The sequence below is a fragment of the Micromys minutus genome (genome assembly GCF_963924665.1).
Source record: "Micromys minutus genome assembly, chromosome: 30".
NCBI lineage: Eukaryota > Metazoa > Chordata > Mammalia > Rodentia > Muridae > Micromys > Micromys minutus.
The window spans coordinates 2,976,467-3,001,294 of NC_137965.1; the positions used below are offsets into that span (position 1 = coordinate 2,976,467).

A 24,828-nucleotide genomic window follows, 5' to 3' on the forward strand; every position below is an offset into this window, starting at 1 on the left:
TGGGGTCTGAGTATAGGGCTCCCGTCACCAAGCACTGGAGAGTGCTGTCAGGTTCACCACCACATAGTATTAAACTTGAAAAGAAAGCTAGCTGTGGAAGATAAGACTAGAAATATGGTATTTGCTGGAAGCCTTGGTGGGCTTCAGACAGTGGAATATAGAGATGCAACTTGGAGTCAATGGAATATGTGGCTTCCTTCAAGGATGGGCTGCAATCTGTAACCCATACGAACCCTTTCCTTACCAAATTGCTTTTGGCCGGCGTCTCATCATGACTATGGAAAGCAAAGTGTCTCTGCGTCACAGTAGAAAATATGTATGTGTGCTCCAGAAACCCACAGCTGCAGGTTGGGCACTCCTTACTTTAATGCATGAACCAAGACATTTTTCATCTAAGGTGTCCCAGTAACTAAAAAGTTAGACACCCCTGGATGAATGTGGCAGCCAGATATCTGGATGGTCTGCCTCCAGTTTCTTTTTATTTCTTCTACAAGATAAGGAAGTGGTTCTAGAGCAAATGTTTGGCACTTCTGCTCAAGCAAGGGGGAGCACTGAGCCATCTCTGGCATCCGTGAGGTATGAGTCTTAGATGTAGCATATTGATGGTCTCTCTTATACCCCAGGCATGTGGATAGATACACACAAACACGCATACACATGAGACAGTATTGTCCCACCTACATGAATAACCTATTGACTTACATTCTCTCCACTTAAATCCAATATCCACCTCCTTACAGTCACAGCCTCTAACACAATACGACCCATAACACTGAAAGCTGTCAGTTACGATGTGCTATTCCATCGTGGGAATTGCACCTATATCATCATGTGCTGTGTTGTCCAACTTCACAGTGGGTGCAAGGATTCCTTGTGCCTGGGTTTTAATGAGAACTCTGAAGTGTGAGTAGGGAAGATCACCAGCTTGAGATCTCACAACTAAAACACAAGTGTAATTTCAAATACAAGTGTGACCATTGTCACATTCTGTGCCTTCGACGTGTATTTGTTGACTACCTGACATTTAGATGTGTTGTAATAGGAATCACTGTTCCTACCTATCTCTTCATCTTCCATCCTTGGAAAATCTATTGGAACATGCATATAGGTGGCCACAAAAATGTTTGCTTTTCTTTATAAATGGGGCCTGAATGGAGTATTTAAGTTACAAAGCCATTCCACTGAGTCATGGTGGCCTGCTGGGCACATTTCTGAAAGCGGAGGAAATCTTCCCCATTGTACAAGCAAGGTGACTTGAACTATGAACTAGGACTCACAGGGACTACAAAGGCAGGAGCCAGGACCAGTGGCTCAATGGTTTCTCATTTCTTTGGGTTCCCATTTCTTGCATGTACCTCAAGTTTGCTTCCAGAGTTCTTTCATATCTCAGTGCTCACCGTAGAAATTCATTAAGGAGCCAAGACACGTGTCAAGATTGTATCTTTGGGTGTGTTTTTCTGGGGAGGATGGGGGGGTAGGACTACATCATTAATCTCCTAGAGTTGGACTAGACCCCTCCACTTTCTACAGTGTTTTGGTTCTCCACTTTCAAGTAGACCTTCCACTTTAAACACAACCAGGAGACTCCTTGCTCAAAACTCTTGGCCTCTAGGTGGATGGCCAAGCTGCTTAGCAACCCAGCAGAAGAGATCTCTGGTTTTTCAGGGACAACCTAGTAATTCTAGCCTAATCATGACATTGGGTCCTTCTGTGTCCCTGGGGAGGTTATGAGTAGTGTCAATGAGTGGATGCCCCATGCACGTGAACATGCTTAATTTCCAAGGTCATTTTAACTGTGTTTATGTTCCTCACCATCAGGGTGAGGCAAGAGACCTGCATATGTGTACACACTTACTCATGCATACATGTACAATCACATACAAACACAGAATATTGGCCACATTTGTTTTTCTTCAGACAGAAGTCTAATGCAGACAACGTCATTCATGTAGTCACATAATGTTGGGTATCATTGTAAGTGTGACAAAGTAGCACATTGCTGGTAATACAGCAATGGGGAGATTGTGTCTAAGGCAATGCAAAGCAAAAGTATCTAACTTTTGGCAGTCCTGGGCTCACAATCCCAGTTTTTGGTTGCTGCGTCCTCGGTTGGCGTCAGAAAAATGGCTACAAACTTTCTGGTGCATGAAAGATCTGGTTTGCCAAATTTAAATATGACAGTGCAGAAAGGGGGTTCTACAAGCCGATGAACGGGACTGTGACCACTGGCTCCCATCGGGAGAATGGTGACAGTATAACCTCAGTGAGCTCTTTGTGTGTATTGCCAGTCTGGAAGTAGAGAGCCAGAACCTTTGAGACATGGAGCAAGCAGGCCATTTCCAAGTTGGAGGCCAGGCTGAGCACTCTAGAGAAGAGTTCACCTATTCACCGAGCCACAGTCCCAACATGTCTCTCCTGTTCGTCAAGTGGAGCCCCCCACCCAAGAAAGGAGCCACACCATCAGAGGATGATGACGACAGTGATGCTGACCTGCTCGGCAGTGATGAGGAAAAGATGGAGGCTGCCCGACTGTGGGAAGAGTGGCTACACCAGAACGCAGAGAAGGCCAGGCAGCCCACACTGGTGCCAACTCCTCTATCCTCCTGGATATTAAACCGTGGGATGTTGAGAAAGACATGGCCCAGCTAGAGACTTGTGTGCGTTCCATCCAATTGGATGGGCTGATGGGGGAGGGGTGCTCCAAGCTCCTCCTGGTCGGCTGTGGTATCCGGAAGCTGCAGATCCGGTTGTGGTGGAGGATGACAAAGTGGGCACTGGCTTGCTTGAAGAGGAAGTTTGAGGAGCCTGTGCAGAGTGTCACAGTGCCAACAAGCTTTGAAAGTGAGAGTGTGTGGTTCCATGTGTGTGACCTGCTGAGATTAAAGACTGAGTCTCCAGGGGCTGGGGGTGGGGAGGAAATCTAAGGTTTAACACTGAATTTCTAATGAGAACTTCTTGTCTTGAAATCAAACAGTGCTGGACCTGAGTCAGCTGTTTCCTGGCAAGTCTTCAGCTGACTTTACAGGACAAAGGAGGAAAGTATAGTGTGTGGCACGTTAAATAAGGAGCTAAGCCAACCCTCTGGGTCCTACCCAATACCTATCTGTAAATGTGCATGCTGTACAGAATTTACAGGATAGCCAAGATTTGAAATCCCCAAGCATATTTTTGCCTAAAGTTACAGTTTGTGGAGAAAAAAAAGTTTTACATCATTGTTCTCTGATGTCTCTTGCCAAAATAAATTATTTGGTGGGATTTACCTCTCTAATGATGGCTGAAAGAGTTTCAGTGCCTGGAGAAAGAAATAAGAACTTTTTTTTTTATAGAGGACAGCAGCCATAACTTCAAAATGCTAAAAAGGTCTCTGGTCTGTGTTGACTTTAAGTTACTTAGAAATTAATATCTCTCTCTCTCTCTCTCTCTCTCTCTCTCTCTCTCTCTCACACACACACACACACACACACACACACACACACACGCATGCGCACGTGCACACACAGAGAGAATACATATATTAAAACAGAAGTGCTGTTGCTGGGGTATGAACTGAGGACATCCTTACTATAGAAAGTGAAAAATCCTGGAAACTGTAACTGACACTCAGTTCATGTCACTGGAACCATGTGGAAGGTTTTATTTTGTTCCCCACTGTACAATGAGACCGGAGTTGGGGGGATAATTTGCCCAAGGCTGATAAAATCTAAACAGTACCAGTGACTAACAGATGTGAACGCCACATCCCTTACATATAATGACTCTTAATATCTGGTTTGTTTCTTTCTAAATATATAATGAAAACTGGGGTTTGTAGTATATAATCCTGTATAGCTTGTGGGTGTGTATGTATGTGCATGTGTGTGTGTGTGTGTGTGTGTGTGTGTGTGTGTGTGAAACATTTCCTAATGTTTATGTTCTTTAACAAGAATCCAAAGGCCATTAAAATTTTATCAAGTTAAAGTACCAATGAACTGGGAAAGTCATTTAAATACTGGCCTTATCACAGTTAAGGTCTTAATAATTGGTTAAAAACCAGAATAAAATACTGGATAGTTCCTCCTCTTTAGAGGCAAAGGTTTGGTTTTGTGAATTTCTGACCTTAGTAACCAGGAGAACAACTTAATGAGGAATTATTCATTTGGCTCATAGCTGCCCGAGTTGCCCTGTGCACTTAGGCAGAAGAGCACGGTAAGGAAATGTGTGGCAAATGACATTTTCCCCCACAACTCCTTGTTGACTGCAGAAATCAAGGCCCACCCCCCCCCATGACTACTTCCTCCAATTAGACCCCACCTTCTAAGGTTTCTAGAACCTCCAGAACACTAACATTCACTAGGGGACCAAGTTTCTAATACATAAGACTGGGGATACTCTTCACACCCAAATCATAATACAGCTTTTAGTGCAGCATGACACTGTGGAATTAAGACCATTCACTTGCTTGGCAGCAGATTTCACACAGACATTCATTGCTTCTTGATTACAAGCCAAAGAAGATGAATGTGTTTCCTCAATAGTAATCTGACCGTCTTCCAGTATAACAAGACTCTGTATCCTATGCATACCCTGGAGTTGAGGAGGCAGTAACCCTTCCAGGAGGGTCCTAGAAATGCAATCAGTATACGCAGAAACATTCAGGAAAGCGGTATTTGTGAAGATGGGTGAGAGAATAAATTGGGAGAACAGTTTTAAAGTGCTAACCATATGTCTGGTGAGTGATCGCTAGCCTTGAATGAGACAGTTCATCTTGATTTTAGGACTAAAGCCTGAGGTGGAATTCTTAGCCTTTCCACATGTTCAGCCTAGCCAGACACTTAGCATTTATATCTGAGGCTAAATTTAATGGCCCCATGCTGACACTTTCATAGTTGTAGATAAAAGTCAACGGAAGAGTGAGAGATGTAGACGATTCTATTTTCTGGCCTTGTATGCCTGCTCATCTTACATGGAAGTTTGCTGTTCAGATGAATGCAATTCTTTCTATAGTGCCCCCATCTTAGAAGTGGTGATCATTGCATTCATTGGCTGTCACAGTAGGCTGCTCTGGGGATAGGATAGAGCAATTTAACATGGCATATATGTTCATTATATTGGTTAACTCCTAGGAGCACCTGTGTTTGTTTTTGTATTGTAGATGCCCCCCCCCCAGGTTAGCATGAATTCTCTTGAGAATATGTTGGTAGCCAAGGCTGAAGAAGTGCCTTTTTGCTGTATGGTCCTTACATTCTGATCTGGACTCTTCCACTTTCTAGCTTTGCCCATGGATACATGACCCGTGTCTTTCTGGCACTGACCTGATAATGTTCATTGTCCGTTCCTTACTGACGCCCTGTTTTTGTTCACCCACTCTCTAGAGAGAGTTTTCTCAGAACCCCATCCTTTTCTTTTATTCTATACCTTGTTCTTTCCCTTAGATGTTTCATCTAAATCTTCAGCTACCACTTCTACATCGGTCATTCTAAGGTTTTCCCGAGTTCCACGCTGTCAACAGTCAGATGCCCCCCCCCAAAAATCTTGAACTCAGTTTGCAGTGATGTCAGTCCTGTTCCTCTCATGTGTTCCCCTAAACTGTGTTACAGGAGAGATCCACTCTGCCCCCATTATGCCATCTGCGGATCCCATTTCCTCCCTCCATTTCTGTAGGCAAGCACTGACCGTGATATACATGCAGTGTGGCCCATCTAGCAGAGTAGAGTCCTTCCTGTGCTTCCTAACGATAACCATTTGTAGGGTGTGTTCACTGTGTTTGTATCGTCACTGTTCTAATATCTGAGTGTCATGGAGCCCGCCCTGATGTTACACATCAGTGACTCCATTCTTGCTTTCTTCAGATCCAACCACATCCCCCCCCCCCCCAAAACCTTCCTTTTATATCCTCGATACTCAAGAACCAACTGCTCAGACAATGTTTGGCCCTCCCAGAAATCACATTTGAGCCTCTGATCCAGCTGTCTTTCAGAGGGCATGCAGTACCATAGGTGTTTGTGGTCCTGGGTGCAAGAGCCATACACGAGCAGCTGTTGGTGGGGTTTGAACACTGAAGTGTTTGTATCTCTATCCATGAGATTTCCCGAGGGGCACAGCAGACAAATAGTAGCTGAACTAGGGGGTTTGAGGAGTAATGTGAACATTAGGATGGCCTTGGGAAGTCAGTTAAGGATCTGACTAGTATGCTGTTCTATTGTTACAACACTTCTCCAGGCAAGTAATATTAGTTACATTACCAAAGGTTAGGTTAGCTTGAATACCACAGGGTAAACTGAGGCGAGCTGAGTGTGGAGTCAGTGGCTGGGGACTGACTAGTATGACAGTGCTGCCCATGGGGGAGGATGGTGCTGCCAGTGGGGGAGGACGGTGCTACCAATGGGGAAAATCACACACACTCACACATACTGACTGGATGCAGTAAGACAAGCTCCAATAACTTCACACATACACATACAAACACTCTCTCTCTCTCTCTCTCTCTCTCTCTCTCTCTCTCTCTCTCTCTCTCTCTCTCTCTCTCTGAGTGGATGGAGCTATGATCCAACCACTTTATATGCATACATAAATTTGGTGGAACAAGCTTCAACAAACAGCTCCAACAAACTTTTTTTTTCCTCTTAGCCTCTTTATACCTTAAAACAAAGCTCTCTATGTAAGAAAAAGATCACCTCATAGACACAAGTTACATATTCTCTGAAAGCAACCACCACAAAAACATATTCTTCAAAACAGATTAAAGTTATTACACAACAGGAAATTATGACAGGACTTTTGATTATGTGTTCTTCTTTGGAAATTCACACCTAACTAAACATTTCCCATCTATCTTTCTCTCCACAAGTTCAACATAAGCCCAAAGCAACCATTCTCCCGTTGACTAACACAGTGCAAGCCAGCCGGTCTATAGCAGCACGACTTCCCTATGCTGAGCTGTTGATGATTGTATTCGCCAAGAAACGTCATCTATCTTATGTCTCAGTTTGTAGCTCATTTAGTTCAGCTAAACTGGCTAATCGTGTGTTCTCTGTCCTTACACTCTCAATAGAATTGCTTACTTCTTGTTCATAACTTTTCGTTGTGCACACTGAAACCTGTGCCTGTGGCCACACCCCTAGGTCACAAGACCCAGGAACTCAGACCCAGCCTAGAATGAATGTCCAAGCCTATTTTTCCTCTTCCAAGAACAACTACATGCGTGTAACACATGAACGCTCACCCTACACTCAGCCCTCACTACAAGGGATGGGCCCCATTTCATTCTTAAGTCTGAATTTATTATAATTTAAGCCATCTCCTTAAACTTTTCACCAATTACTCTAACTTCTTAAAACTATTTAAATCAATCCAGGAGTTCTATCTAAACAATATTACTTTCCGGAAGTTCATATTGATCTACAGGAAAACCCACGTGCCTACAGCAGCTCTTCCTGCATAATGTCCACCGTTACATATTTTTATTTTGTGTATGCTAAGAATTTGCGTGGGTATGTATATATGTACTTGGGGTGGGGACATATATGCGTGTGTGTTAGAAAGAAACAGGAAAAGAGAGAAAAGTGTGAGAGAGTGCATATAAGGAGGCCACAGGTAACATGGGGTGTCTTTCTTGTTGACTCTCCGTCTTATTTTTTTGAGAGCAGATATGTCATGGAATCCAAAGCTTGTCAACTTGGCTGGGCTGACTGGCCAGTGACCTGGGGATCAATCGTCTGTGCCTTCTTATATCAAGCACTGGAGTTACAGGTGTATGCGATGGTGCCCCGCTTTTGCACGGGTATTGGAGACCTGAATTAAGTCCTTAATGACAAGACCTTACTCTTATGTGTGCTTTACTGACTCATCTCTCTCGCCCTTGGTTTAGATGAAGAAAATAAGGACTTGCACAGGTGAGAGTCTGAGTGTGACCCTGACTGCTTTTAAACTGATTTCCCCATCGTTTCTGCCTCTGCCCGTTCTCTATGTTGTAAGCAAGGCTCCATTTTGTAGATGATGTCTGAGATCATATCATCCCCTTGATTAAAGATCTCCCATTAGCTCCTCATTTTCAGCTGGCCCATAGCCCGTCTCCCTGGCATGGCAGCCCTGTAAACCCTGGCTCACATTCACCGTGTCAAACTCTTGTGCTCACCAGCCTCCCCATCTGGTCCCAATAGGACATTAACTTATGCATGAACCTACTTGGTAACTTTGTTTTTCCTCGTTTCTGTCTGTGGCTGACCAAGGCTCATTCTGTCCTCTTTATTTCAAGGTCAAGTAAACGTCACCACATCTGTAAAGATGCTTGCCTTGTTTCCCCAGAATATGTTCCATTTTAGTGACTATAAAATACAGGCCTGCCTTGACCGTGTGTTTTCATGTTATCAGTCGTCTGTCGCCTCCCTGGTCTGGGGGTTTTATGTTATATACCTAATATTTCATGTACTGCCTGGGTATATAGTAGACTAAACCAGGTGTTTATTATAGGTGTCCATATTACTAAAAATCTTATTTCTTACCTATAAATTATTGGTTGTTTAGGAATACCAATTTTAATGCAATTATGATGATGTTATGACTGGAACTGTCTCTTGAAGTTGTTTTAAGTGTTTACTGTTATTGTTGTATGCCTATGTGTGTGTACATGTGTGTATACATGTGTGTGTGTGTATGTGTGGTGTGTGTCTGTAAATGTATTTATGGATATGCCAGAGGTTGGTATTGTGCATCTAACTCAATCACATTTCCACCTTATCATTTGAGATTACAGCTCTCACTGAACCTGGAATACACGAATTTTCTTGACCAATCTGGTCAGCAAACTCCAGGGACCTTCCTGTCCCTTCCTCCCAGGTGCTGAGAATACAAACACATGTCACTGTGCCTGGCTTTTTACATGGATGGTGGGGAACTGAACCCAGTCAGATGTTTTCACGAGCACCTTACCAACGGAGCCATTTTCCCAGTCACTGTCTCTGCCCCCCTTAAGTAGAATTAGGGTGGAATCCAGTGACATTCTAGGCTGGTGTCAACCACCGAACTTCATCCTTATGCTCAGTTCACTTTAACGCAACGTCCTTTCCAAGTTCCTCAGCCTGATCTTGAACTCACTTTGTAGACTCGACAGGCTTTGAAGTTGCACTCTACCTGCCCCCAGCTATCCAGGAGCCAGCATTTCAGGGCTGTACCACTGGGCTAACTTCCTGTTTTATGGATTTTTCTTGAAGAAGCTTAGGGGATTTTAAGCATGAACACTATCTACAAGTGCTAGAAATTTCTACTTGACAGAATTCTTGCTTCACATTTAGCCTACCATTCTGTTGTGGGCACATTTACTTTGTGAAAGTTCTGTTGGTTGTGTGTGTGTATTATTGAGAGTTTTGACAGGCTAGTATGTTATTTTTTTTTCTTACCACTTTATTTAAGAAAGAGAGAGATACATGTACAGATTTTTAAAAACATTTTGGTGTAAAACTATATGAACATATTTTTGTCAGTACTTGATTTTTTTAAAGGTTTGATAGTATGTATTAAAATCTTACTAGTTACAATAAGCATAAAGTACATGTCAGACAAAACGTAACATGGAAATAGTCAAAGTTTTCTTTGTGTGTAAAGATTAGACATAATGATTTTTAAATACCAAAAATTGCCACAAGACTATCTTCTTAGCTCTTGAGTTATTACTGATTTAAGGTCTAGGTGTACCCCACTCTGAGTGGGTGCTATACACTTGTTGTTTTTTCTACAGACTGAGGCTTCCACTTTTTGGCTAGTACGTTATTAATAGGGCCTAAAATCAATGTTTCTCTAAGGCGATTTGTTTTGTTCTGCTTTTAAGCAGAACAGGCCTGTCCTTGGCTGGGGAGACTTCTCTGGAAGACACGTAGGCCACAGAGCTACTCTTTTAAAAAAAAGTAGCTACATATTTAAGCATGTTATCAGCATATAAACAGATGTTAATGCTAATCATTTTCTCTTCTTGCCTAAGATTTGAGGCTAGAAGTCTTTCCTGTGCTTCAGCTTACCGCTTTGTAGCAGAGGGATGCTGAGCTCCTGCTGAAATCCTGGCAGAGCCCTGACTCTGTTACCAGCTGGAGTGATTCATCATGGAAAGGGGTCATTAACTAACAGAATACATGTGCTTCCATAAACTAGGGAGGGCAGAACAACTTTCTGTAGGTATGTTTCATGCTGTTAGCATTTTCATATGAAGCCCGCATGCATGTTTGTAGAGAGATGTATTCTAGAAGGGAACACGATTACATTAAATACACTTAATTTACGTTAGAAATAGGACTAAGAACTGAGTGTTGGGTTCACATGCAATCCTAGTTTGAGTCAAGAAGGATTTGGGGAAAAGACAAAATTCAGTAAGTCTTTGAAAAACGACGAGGAGATTTTGTTTTAAGAGGGAAGAAGAGGAAGTTGGTCCAAGGTTATGGTACAGCTTTTGATGGACCGAGAAGACAAGGAGAGAACTTAGACAATGGCCATGCTAGAAATGGACATGGTGGTCAGGGAAAAACCAAGGAAGGGAAGGTGGTGAGAGTGTTTGCAGGTGCAGGAAGGGCCAGTGAATGCCATGGTCTCTATTCTAAAGCAGTAAGCAGCCTTCTGTATCTGTGGATCCAGCCAAGGTAGGATTGAAAGTGTGATTTTTTTAAGTCAAAACTATGATGAAACCTATACAGACATTTTTCTTCTACCATCATTTTCCAAACAACACATTTTAGCAACCATGAATTCTTTACAATGTAGAAAGAACGGTGGTCCATGCTTGTCCTCTCTGTTATTGGGAGCCTATGATGGGAAGACAAAAATCATAATGTAAATGCAGTTTTAGAGGGTTTCCTACACCCCACTTATCCCCTAATAATCAACACAGAGACCTTATATTCATGAATAAGCTGCAAGCACTAAGCTGGGCAGGTTCTGAGCTATCCTAGGCTGGCTTTGTTGGCCTGGACTATTTCTCAGACACATGCTCCATTATCTGTCCTCTGAGTCTTGTCCTGGCTCACTCTGATCCATGTGTCTCCTCCTAACTGCTCTCTCAACACAGCCTCATGGCGAATGCTCTTGGTTCTTCTCATCTTCCTCACTTCTCTCATGTGCACTTGGAAAAACCTTTCCCCTACTGAGATCACAAGTTGTGTCTTATTCTCCTCTCCTGCTCAGCTATTGGCTGATCGGTACTTGATTAGCCAATCTGAAGTGATGAAAAACAATTTTTACATATCATTGAGACAGGTTATGCAATGCCAATGGTCCAGACTACAACTAGATCTCTGGGCACAGAAATTAGCATCTGAAATGCACAGTATATGAAATCATCCCCTAACATCATAAGTCAGCATGGGCTACCTGTCTCAAAAATAAACTAAAAACAAAAGTCATAAAACCAGAATCATTCCAATCTCCAATGGACAGAAATACGTTTTGGAGATGTTGAAACTTCCCTTCCAGTCTCTCATCCTTCCTCTTCCACTCTGTATACATATGTGATTTGTTTTTAAATCCAGGTATTTTCCTTCGTTAATAACAACTACAGCACCTTACTATTACTCACTATTCCCTTCTATGGACTTGCCATGATCTAACCATATTTACGTTGCAAATGATCCTGCAGTAAAAGTCTCTTGCTACCTCTATAATTATTTTCTTTAAAAAAAAATGCGAGAAGAAAGTCATAGTCCGAAGAAAGTTAATATCCTTGAATTCTTGACAAATACTGACACATTAGTCTTTATGAAGATCATAAGGGCAAGAACTTTTTTCCACGGTGCTGTAAAAAGTATCTCCGCAGTGAATTGTTTAGTGTGTTGATGGAGGAGAGGAATGGTTTACAGTGCCTCACAGTGAGAAATGTTTGAGTCAAGGGGTGTGGGAGCAGATGGCAGGAAATGCAAGAATGGACTTCCAGTGAATAGAAAGAAGGATATCTTTAATTTTTTATTATATTTATTGTGTATGTGCACATATGCCTCTCTGTGTGTATGTATGTAGAAGTCAGAAGAAAACTAGGGAACTGGTTCTTTCCTTCTGTCATGTGGGTGGGTTCTAGGAACCAAACTCAGGTTGGCGGGCCTGGTGTGGCACGTGCCAATACCTGGAGAGCTATCTGGCTTATTCATGGATGTTTCTTCACAAGGAGTCTTCACCTGATTGCTCTGCTCTATGTGAGCTGTTGAATCTAGCACTCCTCAAGATGGGCAGAAAAAAAAAAAAAAAAGAACAGCAACAACAAACAAAGAACCACAACAAAAACCTAGGCATGAAGGCTGCCAATGGCCAGGAGCAAGTCCTACCTCATGTCCAATTGGAGATTGTCTTTCTTCTTGATTCCTTAAGCATCAACTGGAAGCAATATTTGTCCTTGTTTGTTGATTCGTCACTAAGCCATTTAATGTGCCGGGCACATGAAAGATCTAATAACTCCCACGACTGTCATTCCCCCTTGTCTCAAATACTCTGATTGAAAGTGGTCAATGGCTGGCCCAAAGACCAGTATACAGCCAGGACTTGGGCTGTGTTCTCTGAGGTGAGATGATCCCTGGCTCTGGCCTTCTTAATGCATTTGCTTATTTACACAGATGCCCCTTACATGGCCTTGTTAGCACTTCTCAGATATTTTACCTTCAGCAGTGTTGGGAAGGTGTGCCACATAAAACAGGATCAGCACCTTCTCTTCCTCCTGTTCTATGCCCAGTGTCAAGTCAGAACCTAGTGTTACACTATTGTTCAATATTTGTCAGAAATAGATTACAGAACAGTCATCCTTAGAAATAATATAGACATCATGTCAGCTGTTGTCACCTGGATATATAGTTTCTCTATATGATAATATAGAATTTATATCCTATGATAGAAATAATAATATTGATAATGCTAGATTTCAAGTGAAAATGCCAAGCTGTACTCCAACATGAATTTTCTTCCAGAGTTAATTAAAAATTGATTCTCCCCTATCAATTATCTTCTTTACTCGTTTTCTGACTCTCAAATATTGAAAGAACAGAATTTTAGAATAGAAGTGACAAATCTCTTGTTCTTTCACAATGCTGTAGCAAAATAGTCTTGTGTTTATGTTGATTTCTACTTTGTCTGAAGATATTTTCAAAGTTCGACAGGGAATACATATTGCGAAGGGAATGGAAGGGGAAAATCTAACATTGAAAATTTTCAGATGATTGACAAGCTTGCTTTATCATGTGGCATGCTGTTTTGAGTGAGAAAAGAACTTGAAAGCCTCACGCATTTTAATGCTTGGTACTGGTCGATGGAACTGTTCAGAGAAGGTTATGAGGTGTGTTGCTGGGGATTGAGCTTTGAGGTTTCCAAAGCCCGCAGCATTCCCCATTTGCTTTCTCAGCCTCAAGCTTTCGGATTAGAATATAAGCTCTTGATTACTCTGGTGAGCGCCATGTCTACCGTGTACCGTGCTCCTCACAGTGGTGGTCGGGGACCCACCCTCTGGAACTATAAACTCCTCATAAACCTTAGTCATATCACATTGTAATCAGGGGTGTTTATTGACAGAAGAGCAGACTTCACAAATTCCAGAAAGGAATATAAGAAAGAGTCCATTCCTCATACGCTGTATATGTGGAAGTGAGTTCTCTTATAGCTTTGTGAGCTGAACAAGGGAAAGAAATGATATAGGGGACGTTTTACAAGGAGCCAGGTCTGGTGACAACAGAAAACATTCTCTTCCAAGTATGAAAGTATCTGCTATACTTACTAAATAAGATTGACACAGAACGTATTTATGAAAAGAAAAACCAAAGAAGCCATCTCCCTGTGGAAATGCCCATTGTCAGCCTAAACTTAATAAGTTCTTTCTTAAGCAAAAGCTGGATCCATTTTCAGTGTAGCTATTCTTATACATAGGGACTTTTTGTATGAAGACGATGGATAATGCAACCTTAACACTGAGGTAAAAATATGAGCATACCCGTGTTATTTAGGATTTCTGAACTAAACTGAATCATCTGAAGTTGCCAACGTTCAACCTTTTCTGACCTAAGAGAAATGACAATTTCATATGTTCAACTTAATAACTGGCAATAAGCTTGCTAAATAATCTTGCAAGCCAGTGAGAGGAAACAGATTTTATGTTGATCCAAGCTATGTCAATAAGGACTAATAGCTTCTGACAAGTGAATCTAATCTTTATTTTTAAATATAAAGGAAAAGGAATAACACTGACAAAAAACAATTTCAATCCAACACAATTGAGGACAGAAATAACATGAAAATGTTCTCACTGTACTCCAGGGAGTTAAAGAGCCAATTTAGTTCGGAGTGGCTCTGTGGGACTGACTCAGGCAGAAGCTTCACCAGTGGAAATTCACCAGTGTTGGTACAAACCACTTAGAGCACCTGTATTTATGAAGCAAGAGTCTGACAGCAGGAGGCCGAAAAACCTCTACTCAGATTAGGGACGATCATGGCAGTGACTTTCACTTATAGCTTGTAGCCTCTTATAATGTCATTAAGTTAAAAAACGGTCTTTATGGGCTATGCCCATCTCCATTTCCAGCATGGTAGTCATTTGCATACCTGTTTCAAAAATTGGGAATTTCAGACCTGAGCATATTCTATCATGATCAAATCTACGCCAACTCTTTCCTTTTAACTTTTTCCCTGTCCCCACCTTTCTCACCCAAGCTCTTGCTCTTACAGCCTTTCTACCTCCTGTTCCTTGATGATCCCTGAACCCCATCTCTCCCAGCTCTCCGAAGTCTCTTGTTCTTTGTCCTCGATCACCATTACTTCATACTTGATCAGGAGTCTTTGTATTGATCTACCAAGAAAGACGCTTCTCTGGTGAGAGCTGAGAGACACACTAGAATGCAGGAGGCAGTTTAATGTTGTGTTTGGTTAGCTTAAGAAAAATAGGATGTTCTCCCCTGGAGCCATGAGTCCTTAGCCCAGTTAACTTCTTTTATATATATATATATATACAATTAAACCTCCTCTTAGTTTGTTATTTTTGTTTGTTTGTTTTCTCAGTATGACAGACTACTTGCGAGGGACCAAAAGGTATTTATTTGTCCTTACCATTCTGAAGGCTCAGAATCATGGGTCTGGCATCTTCTTGGCCTCTCTTGATAATGTTGGGCACTTCCATCTTGGGAAGACATGACAAGGACAAATGACTCATCTGCTTCCAAGAAAACCAGAACTTAGACCTGAGAGAGAGAATTAGTCTCCTCAGGATGGCTCTGTCCCAGTGACCAAGACGCTCCCTACCCAGCCTTACCTCACAACATCGCTGCTCTGGGGACCCAACTAGCATGAGTTTTTGGCAGCAACAACCCATGTCCAAAGCATGTAGTAAATCTGTTACTTTCAGTTTGTACAATTTCAAGTTGTTAATCCAATAAGATATGAATTTGGGTTTTGTCATTAATTTTTATGTGTTGTACTCAAGCTAAATATGAAGTAGGAAAGCACAGCATATTGTATATAAAAGCTGCCAATTTCAGCAGGATCATATATTGATTTAACATATGGCTCCTATCAGAGTCCTAATATTGTACAAGCATACTTTATTAATGTAAAGGGTCCTGTTGATGCTTCCCACCCAGAGCATCAAAGAATCAGCTCAAACCTTGAAAAAAAAATGTGGTTTCACTAGAAATATATATCTTATTTCTTCTCATGGCTGCAGGTAATTACTAGCATGTTGTAATTCTCTCCCATTCTTCCTAAATTTGCCTTTGTCCTCTGTTGCCTTCCAGCCCAATTAAACTGGTCTGTGATCTATGACAGAGCAGTTGAGGGGACAGGGTCAGTCTCCTTGACATGACCAGACACCATGTCAGAGGATAATGTCTTCGGTGTGAGACTAGCGTACTGCTAATTATTTCTCGAGGAATAATAGCATGTCAGGACAGGAAACCGGGGGCCTGCGTCTACAGTTAATTAGGCAAGAATTTGCATGTGCCCGTGCATAAAAAGTGGCCGGTTAATGTTAATGAACGTTGGCTTTCCTGTGCTTTTTTTCCCCAATGAGGCAAGCATCTAGAAAGATCAAAAGATGATTAATCTGTGTTCTGAAAGTCCAAGGGGGATGAGTGTGTGCCGCATTGCATCTTCATTATAAATCTCATCCTCGGCCCCAATTAACAGGCCTGTCACACACTCTGATTAAACTCACTTTACTAAAGGAAAGGCGGGGGAGGGAGTTATCGATAGCACAGGGCAGGGGAGGAAATCGGTGCCCCGTGAGTTCTGTCGATTTCCTGTGCGCGCTCCTTTCCAGCTGAGGAAGGGTCTGAGACAGAGACGACTCAAGAACTGTAGAATAAGAGGGCCCGAGGGGCCTCGATTGTAAGGACAATCAGCCATCCCCGAATCTGTGCCCCACTGTTGATGTAGAATCTTGTCAGAGGCTATGCAACAGAAGCCAAAGCCCAGCCAAGCTAGCAAGGCAGTCCTTGACTCAGACCCTTACGTCTCTACCCTGTTCTTCCCTTTCGGTGCGTTGGCTTGGATCCCTGTGCCACTGGGAGGAGGAGCCCATTAGTCTAGAAAATAATACATTGCTTCCTGTTATGGTTTGAATAAGATGCCCACCACATTCTCAGGTACTTGAATATTTGGTTCCCAGTCACTGGTGCTGTTCATGGAAGCTTAGTGGGTGTGGCCTTGTTGGTCGGGTGGGTCATCAAGCATGGTTTTAATGTCTAATAACTCTCCCACCATCCCTAGTTCACTGGCTTCCTGTTTGTGGTCCCTCAGCTTTCAGCATCCAGATGTAGTTGCCATGGCGACCTGCAGCCATTCCCCCAAGTGGTAATGATATACTCTTATTCCTATGGAACTTTAAGCCCCAAGTAAATCATTCCTTCTATAGGTTCTTTACCTTGGTCATAGTGTTTTATCACAGGAATTAGGGACTAAATAATACAGCTTGTCTGGAAGAAAGTGTTTTGCCAGGTTCACTTACTTACTTGTTTATTTTTAAGTAATGTGTGTGTGATGTGTGTTTACATACTAGGCACATGTGTGTAGGTACTTGGGAGCAGCTGTATGTGAAGGCCCCAGGTTGACGTTGAGGGTCTTCTTCAGCTGTTATCCATTTTATTTCCTAAAGCTGGCTCTCGTGTTGATTCAGGGCTTGCCACACTCTATGACCAAGTGGATTTTGACTGTCAGCTGACACAGCCTAGAGCACCCTGAGAAGGGAGTCCCCGGTAGTGAGTGCTCAGATCATGTCGTGGGGATTATGTTGTGAATTTATGTAGGAAGCCCATTGTAGGGATTTCAGTGCTCTGATAAAAATGCTAAGAACATAAGCGACTTGGGGAAGAAAGGGCAGATTTCACATACACTTCCATATCACAACCCTTCATCAAAAGAAGTCAGGTATGCACTCAAGGCAGGAACTGATCCAGAGGCTGTGGAGGAGTGCTGCTTACTTGCTTTCTCCTCCTGGCTTTCTCAGCCTGCTTTCTTATAGCTCCAAGGACAGCATCCCTGGAGTAGCAACTGTCCACAGTGAGCTGGGTCCATACCAATCAAGAAAATGCACCACAGGTGTGCCCAAGGGCCAACACATTGATGGCATCGTCTCAATTGGAACATTCCACTTCCTAAATGAAATCTGGCGTGTGTCATAGTAACATAAAATTAGCCAGGACAAGGCCTTAGCCCACTGTGGGTAGTGTCATGCCCTAGGTCAGGGTTCTGGGATATATAAAACAAAGCTAAGGGGCTAGAGAGATGGCTCAGAGTTTAAGAACATCTGATGCTCTTGTAGAGGATCTAGGAGTTGACTCCCAGCACCTACATCAAGCAACTCATAGTTACCTAGAACTCAAGTTCCATGAGGTACGATGTCCTCTTTTGGGCTCTGCAAGCCTCTGAATGTATGTAGTACATATACATCCACCTAAGCGCACACATATGCACTTGAATTTTTGGAGGGAGGAAGGGGGTAGAAAGCACATGAGCAATAGTGTCCCCATGGTTTCTGTTTCAAATTCTTGCTTGAGCCCCTACCTTGTGTTACATCCGCGACAGACTGTAATCTATAAGCCAAAATAAACCTTTCTTCCCCTAAACTGCTCCTGGTTAGAGTGTTTCACCACAGAAGTAGAGTGAAAGTGGAACACTTGATTACTCTAGCTAGTCAGTTTTTCCTTCTGTCTCTGTATTCTAATTGATTATGGGTGGTGGCCATAGCTGCTCAGGTTCTTCGTGGTCTCTGAACTCTGGCTTCATGCTTGTCACGTTCTTCACGCAGCCATGTTTCTGTCTCCCCAGCCCCTTCAATGAACTGGCCTGTTTCCAGTGTGCCTGGTGCTAGATTTCACAAGGACGTTTTATTTATGTGTTTAATGTACTTTGAACATACAACTCCCCTCTGTCCTCCCCTTTTTGTCCTGGATTTTTTTTTCATATCCATGACTTTAAAAAGGTTAAGAAGCAGCTGTTAGAGGTTTACTTTGCACTTGTAATATAAAAGGATGTTACGAAAAAATTGTTTTAGGGTGTCAGATCGAGTTAGGCTGCAAGACTTTTCTGAACCCAAGCTTTCTCTAATGTGACCTGAGGATATGTAGGCTTATTTTACAATTCAGTTATAAACAAAACTCAAAATGGAAACAGCCCATGCTAAGAACAGTTCTCTCTTTCTAGTTCATCTTAAATATGAACAAACAAAGGCACCTGCTTTGTCCTGTTCTGTGTCGGCTTGTGCTCATGTAGGTTTCCTGGCACATTATAGGCACCAGATGTTGGTTCAGTGGGTGGACAGATTCGCTTGGTTCAGTGCCCAGGGAAGTCTTTGCCTACAGTGATATTTCTCCAGAACACGTATTTTCCAATAGAGATTTTTGGCCCTGTTTTTTGGTTTTGTTAATGCCCTTCTAAAGCAATTAGCTCCATGTCTTGTGAAAAGCTTTTGGAAACATAAGGAGGCTAGCTCTACTTAGCCCATGTTCTAAAACATAATTTGTGTCAGGGCTGGGCAGGCTAGTATGTTGGTCAGATCTGGCCCCTTGCCTGGTTTGGTTGCGGGCTTATTGGAACATGGCCATGCTTGCTGATTTACTTTCTGTCTATGGCTGCTTTTGTATTTGGCAGAGTTGAGCAATTCCAATGGAGACCATGTGAAATGCATAGTTCACATCACCTGTCTGTGTGTTGAGAAATTCTACTACTCCCTGCTCTGTGCTCTATGCACACCTCATTTCAACTCTTTAGGAGTGGTTTTTATTCTATTTTATTTTAGATAGAGTCTCACTTACTACAAAATTTGATCTGGCCTGGTACTCACTATGTAGACCAGGCTAGCCTGGTACTTGCCATGTAGACTAGGTTGGGCTAAAGCTTGCAGCAACACCCGTGCCTCAACCTCTCAAGTTCTTGTATTTCAAGTATAAACCACTGTTCTCAGCGTTGGCTTTAAGATCGGCCTTTTTAATGGATGCATGGCTAAGACTTAACAAAATTATGATTTGGTTCAGGTCTGAATGATTCCACAGCCCACAGCCTTCCCAGTAACTGACAGATAACCTTTCAGCCCAGCACAAACCTAGCTGAAACAATCTCATGCTACTAGGCCCACCTTTACAAGAGCACGAAGAACAGACTAGTCAACTGCTTCAGAGTCGATACAACCTTGCACTCCTGGAATCTGTCAGCCACCTAGTTCGAATTAGTCACTGGGTAGAGTCAGGAGGGTAGGGGCACAGTATCGCTTCCCAGGGGATCTTTGCAAAAGAGTGCCTACTAGAGCTGGATTTGGCGCTCACACTTGCCTTGGTCTATAACAATGCATGTGCAACATCCACCAGCAGCCACCCCACAGGTTTCTCCAGCTTGAGGCTATTCATCGACGAGGGGTTTGGATTTACCGGTGGCTTCTTGGTGCTGTGCCTCAGTGTCAGATCTGGTTCCAGATTGGAGATGAAGGCCCTTTCATAGTCAGCTTGTCCCGATGGAGATTAGATTGATTCAGGGTTTGCAGAAGAAGTCTAGGGCTGCGTCTGCCATTGTTCCATCAACCCTGACTCCTCCCCTCCCCAATCTGTTCTCGCTCTTCTAACTACTTCTCCAAGTTTATGAACTAACTGTACTGGAAGAAGAGAAGCTGGATTGGGAGCCTCGTTTCTTCTGTAAGCTCAAAAGTGCTTTTGCCTTGTCACTGAGAAGGGCAGACAATACTGATAACAACGGCAGAGTTACAGCCACCCATCTGGAAGTACCGTCTTTGGGCGATTTACCTATCTCCCAAAGGATGTCCTCACAGGAACCTGGCAGCACCGTCTTTGGGCGATTTACCTATCTCCCAAAGGATGTCCTCACAGGAACCTGGCAGCACCGTTCATTGACCGCCACGCAAAAATGACCATTGGGTCATTGGGTGGGCAAGGGGAGAGGTGGAAGGATTCGGTGCCTTCACAGCTGCCATCAGGGGGTGTCAGAGACTCTCAGTCAGAGGAGAGCTGGTGGATGAGTCCACAGGAAGACTGCAGAGCTATAGGGACAGGAAGGAAGCAAGGCTATAGTTAACTTTCCATTCCATTGTATTCTATAGTAGTAACCCCTTTATTTTATTAGATACTCTGTATTTACATTTGATAAATATTGATAAAAATTATTTTTAAAAAAACTTGATAAATAAAAATCACCTTGGCATTCCCCTACACTAGGAAAACGTACCCCCCCCCCCAACCAAAGGCCTCCTCTCACACTGATGCCAGACACTGCTATCTGAGTAACTCCAGACTCAGATCCTGTGGCTCACTGTCTTGTCTTTTTTGTTGCTTTTAAGGTTTAGGAAGTCTAAAGAGCGCTTTATCTCTCTCACGTTGATTTGTGTCTTTCACTGACTAAAGCTGTTGATGTGGTTAGATTTCCGCCATCCTGGACCTGATAGAGACTGTGGACTATTATGACTGACTATTCCTTGAGTTAGGGAGAAGTTGGCAAATTAAGAGAATTTTAATTTATATGGATAAAGAATGTAAGTCGTGATACAGTGACTGCCTGGGTAGGAAAAGGGTTCGGGGTGAGACATAGGCATGTATGTAAATGCTGCTCCCTACAGCTGGTGTACTGGGTATGGGCAATGCATTAATCTGGGGCTGGGGGAAGTGTGTTTATAGGCTCCTCTGTATGGCACTTAGCATGCTATAGACCCACTAGAAGAAGTAATGTATCTGGTCTTCCTACAGCCTCATTAAGAGAGCAAGCTCCGGGTGCGTTGTCATTTCTGCACAGCTTCGTTGGTCTTTAAGCCATGTGCAATCTCATGATGGGTTCTAGATTTTTCTGTGTGATGGCGGTAGGGTTTGGGGGGTTGGTGGTGGTGGTGGTGATAGGGGGATTGTGGTGTGGGGGTTTGGGTGGGGGAGGTTATGTATAAAGTCCACGGTGCACAGCTGACAGGTTTGCTGAATCATATGTTGTCCTTGTCCCTGTGTCTGCAGGGAGAAATGCTTGCTGCCTCTTCGGTTGGCTCTGGAGTCAAAGAACGTGAAGCTGGCCCAACATGCTCTGGCAGGAATGCAGGTATGACTGTGACAGAAGTTGACAGACCACTTTGGCATTGAGAGAGCAAATTGTTGGCATGCAAATGCCTTCTGTCTAAAACGTAGGTTGAACCGTGGTAACAGCCGCAGAGAGGGCAGGATCTCGGAGCCTCTGGAATTTCTCTGGACATAGTATTGCTTGGTCAGTGTAGTCAAGCTATGACTCACAGGGATGAACTTTGGTCACAGAGTCCAAGTTTTTAGAAAGTTAGGGATCTCAGGGAAAAGAGACATCCCAAAGTTCCTACCAGTTCGGGTCCCATCTGTACTTCACACTGTGATTTTGTGGAATCAGGACTAAAAGTAAACTGAGGAGATTTTATGACCTTTCTCTATCAATTTTTCTTATTAAATTTTCATACAATTATACATCAAACAGACTCCCCCAAGTCCCCTGGCCTCCCATGAGCCCCTTTGTTCCCTAGACAGTTCCCTTCTATTGTCCTTCCATGGGTCCATATGTGATTTTTACTTTTTATCTATATGACACTTTCTAACCACAAATGAGAGAAGATAAGCGTGTTTTCTGAGACTGGCTGAGTGTGATGCTCTTCACTGTATCTGATTTCCTGCACGTGACATGGTATTATAATCAGAGTGTGTTCCCCTGGCTTGGTAATGAAGTTTCAGAAAGCTCTTCATGCAAGTATAGCACATACTTTGATAGTTGTCACCCTATTGTCTCCATACCAGCCCCCTGTTTCCCTGTCCTGAGTTCTTCCTCTAGACACCTTCCTTCTACTGTGTGTGTGTGTGTGTGTGTGTGTGTGTGTGTGTACATGGATTACATGTATATGATTTTATGTGTCTCTCTAAAATACAGTCTTCACACAAAAGAGAGAAGCGTCATATTTGTCTTTCTGAATCTGACTTATTTTGCTTTCTTTATTCCATAATTATGTTGGTAAACATATTAATATATTTTGTCCCTAGAACAAAATGGGGGAAAACCCCTAATCTTAAAAGTCAAATTATTTTAGAGTTTGTGTTTTAAACCAAACCGAATGGCTATAATCCCAAACCCAAAAAGGTGCTGTCTGTGTAAACACATTGGTTTTTATAAGACATTTGGTCTCTAAAACATAGTGGCATTCAAGCCTACAGTGGCGTTTGCCTTGTGGGTAATTCTCCAGGTTTTTAGGGTCAGAGAGACCCAGCTGCCTTCTAAGGGTGGAGCCACATTAGAAAGTCAGAAATTAGCTTCCATTAGCCTCAGTAGATTGGAAGTAAATAAACCGTATTTTAACACACAAAAGCATATAGGAAATCTTAAAGCATCTTCATTACTGTTCTTCAACAGCTTTTGGTTTCTAGAATCAAGCCATCTCTAGAAATAAATAAGGGTTTGCTTTGACCTGTTACATTTTTCCATTTTCTCTAGTTTCATTTATATTTCCCACTTTTTTCTTTTCTAACTTTGCAACAAAGTTGTAGTTCCATGTTTTCAAGGACTTGTTTATTCATGTTAGTGATTAATGGCCTAGTCTTCTTTGGTTCCTTGGTCCCCATGGCCTAGTAACTTTAGCCTTCCAAGCCTTTCTCCCTGTAAGACAGCTCCAATTTAAGCTGGACTGCTCTGGGAGACACTACAGGGTTTTAAACAGTGACAAGAGGGAAAGAACAATTTAGGCCAACAATAAATAAACATAAAATCCAACACTGAGTCTCAGTGGGTAAAATGACATATTACACTGGCTCAGAATTAGGGAGAGCAACTGAATTGCAAGCCTTGTGAGAATTGGGGGCTTTGGGGTGAGACCACTTAGAATGTATCCGGATTGCCTGCTAAGTTCTGACCTGAGAAAGTGATTCGAGCTGTGTACCACCCTCTAGTGTCGGACCATTACAAAAGCTTTTGTTTATTCCCATGGCACATTTTTTATGTCTTTTGGATGCTTTGTTTATGCAGCTCTTGGGAAGTGGGAGAGGGAAGTTGTGGGCTCCTACCATAGACTGTTTAGAATAACAGAGTCCAGAGTATCAGAGGCCCAATCCTCATGCAAATGAATGCCTTCATTTTCTACTGGGATGTCTATTAAGGTTTTTGAATTCAGGAATAACTTCTGGAAAAAACGATGGTTCACATTAGGTAATAAAATATACAGATCTGGGGGAAAAATGAATGCATGCTCTCAAGATATTTTCCTTTTATGTAACAAAACTTACATTCAGAAAGGGTATGCCTCCGAATGACTACTTTGCGGGGTTGGGTTCCTCTTTCTTAGCACATCCAGTCTTTATTTCCACGACCTAAATAACCTAGATGGCCAGCACATAGCATTTCACCGGCTGAACTATAGAGTGAATTACCTAGTATTTGAAAGACACTTTTTCCAAAACCCATTTTCTGAAGTTTCATGCATGTTTCCTTTTAATGGTACTTGGCATGAGTTCTTGCCCGATGACCTCCAGCCATAAACTCCACAGTCAGGACAAAAGCATCAGGTATAATGAGATACAATAGGCTGCAGTCACTGCCTTGTGCCACTTTACAGAAGCTCCTGTCAGAAGAGAGATTTGTTTCCATGGAGACAGACTCTGATGAGAAGCAGCTGCTCAATCAGATCCTGAACGCTGTGAAAGTGACGCCATCACTCAACGAGGACCTGCAGGTGGAAGTGATGAAGGTTAGTTTGACATGGGAACAACTGTGTGTCACTGGGAAAGGAGCATGAACGGCCCCAAAACTGCCTTTTTATTGTGACCACACAGTTTGGTACAGTCATCTTCTCTGGAAGGATGTTCATTATCCTTGTTGTGGTCCTCCCAAATCACCTTGATTGCTTAAGAGCAACAAGGTAAAAGATTCAACAAGTAAGGCCTCTGCTCTGACCTGGTATATCATGTGTTTGTAGTTTCTGATTGGGATCAACCTGATCGTTCTGAGCACTGTGCTTACCTGTGTACACTACATCAGAGCAAAGACCTAAGCATGTTTTACATAGACTGAGATTTATCATGTCTAGTTTGGCAAGAGGAAGGCCACCCTTCAGAAGCATATCAGAATTATGCTTTATTTTAGTTTTTCAACAGGGAAAGTGCTTGCTTGGGCAAACATTAGGATCCAAATTCGGGTCTCTAACACCCACATGACAGACAAGTAAGGTAGCATTCATCTATAACTCAAACACCAGTGGTAGGCAACAGACAGTCAGTCCTAGCCAAAATGATGAGTTTCTGGTTCCGTGAGAGAACCTGTTTCAAAAATAAGATGGAAGGAAATAGAGGCTAACTTCTGACCTCTACTTTCATATGTACAGCAGAGTACATGCATACTCCTACCTCCCATACATGTGCAGATGTGCATAACAAC

The 24,828-nt window shown here is 42.6% G+C and overlaps 1 protein-coding gene and 1 pseudogene across 2 annotated transcripts in view; both read left to right on the top strand.

Moving 5' to 3' along the window:
* ARFGEF3 (ARFGEF family member 3) overlaps window positions 1-24,828 on the top strand; it is a gene marked incomplete at both ends in the record, with an annotated part of 132,042 nt that overhangs the window by 19,365 nt on the left and 87,849 nt on the right. The window contains 2 exons of the mRNA XM_080941712.1: window positions 21,414-21,495; window positions 24,011-24,142. Coding sequence (XP_080797838.1) covers window positions 21,414-21,495; window positions 24,011-24,142 — 214 coding nt within the window. The remainder of the gene's footprint in view (window positions 1-21,413; window positions 21,496-24,010; window positions 24,143-24,828) is intronic.
* On the top strand, window positions 2,124-2,800 carry LOC308439761 (elongation factor 1-delta-like; annotated as a pseudogene). Its single transcript has one exon. The product of its transcript is annotated as an elongation factor 1-delta-like (transcript).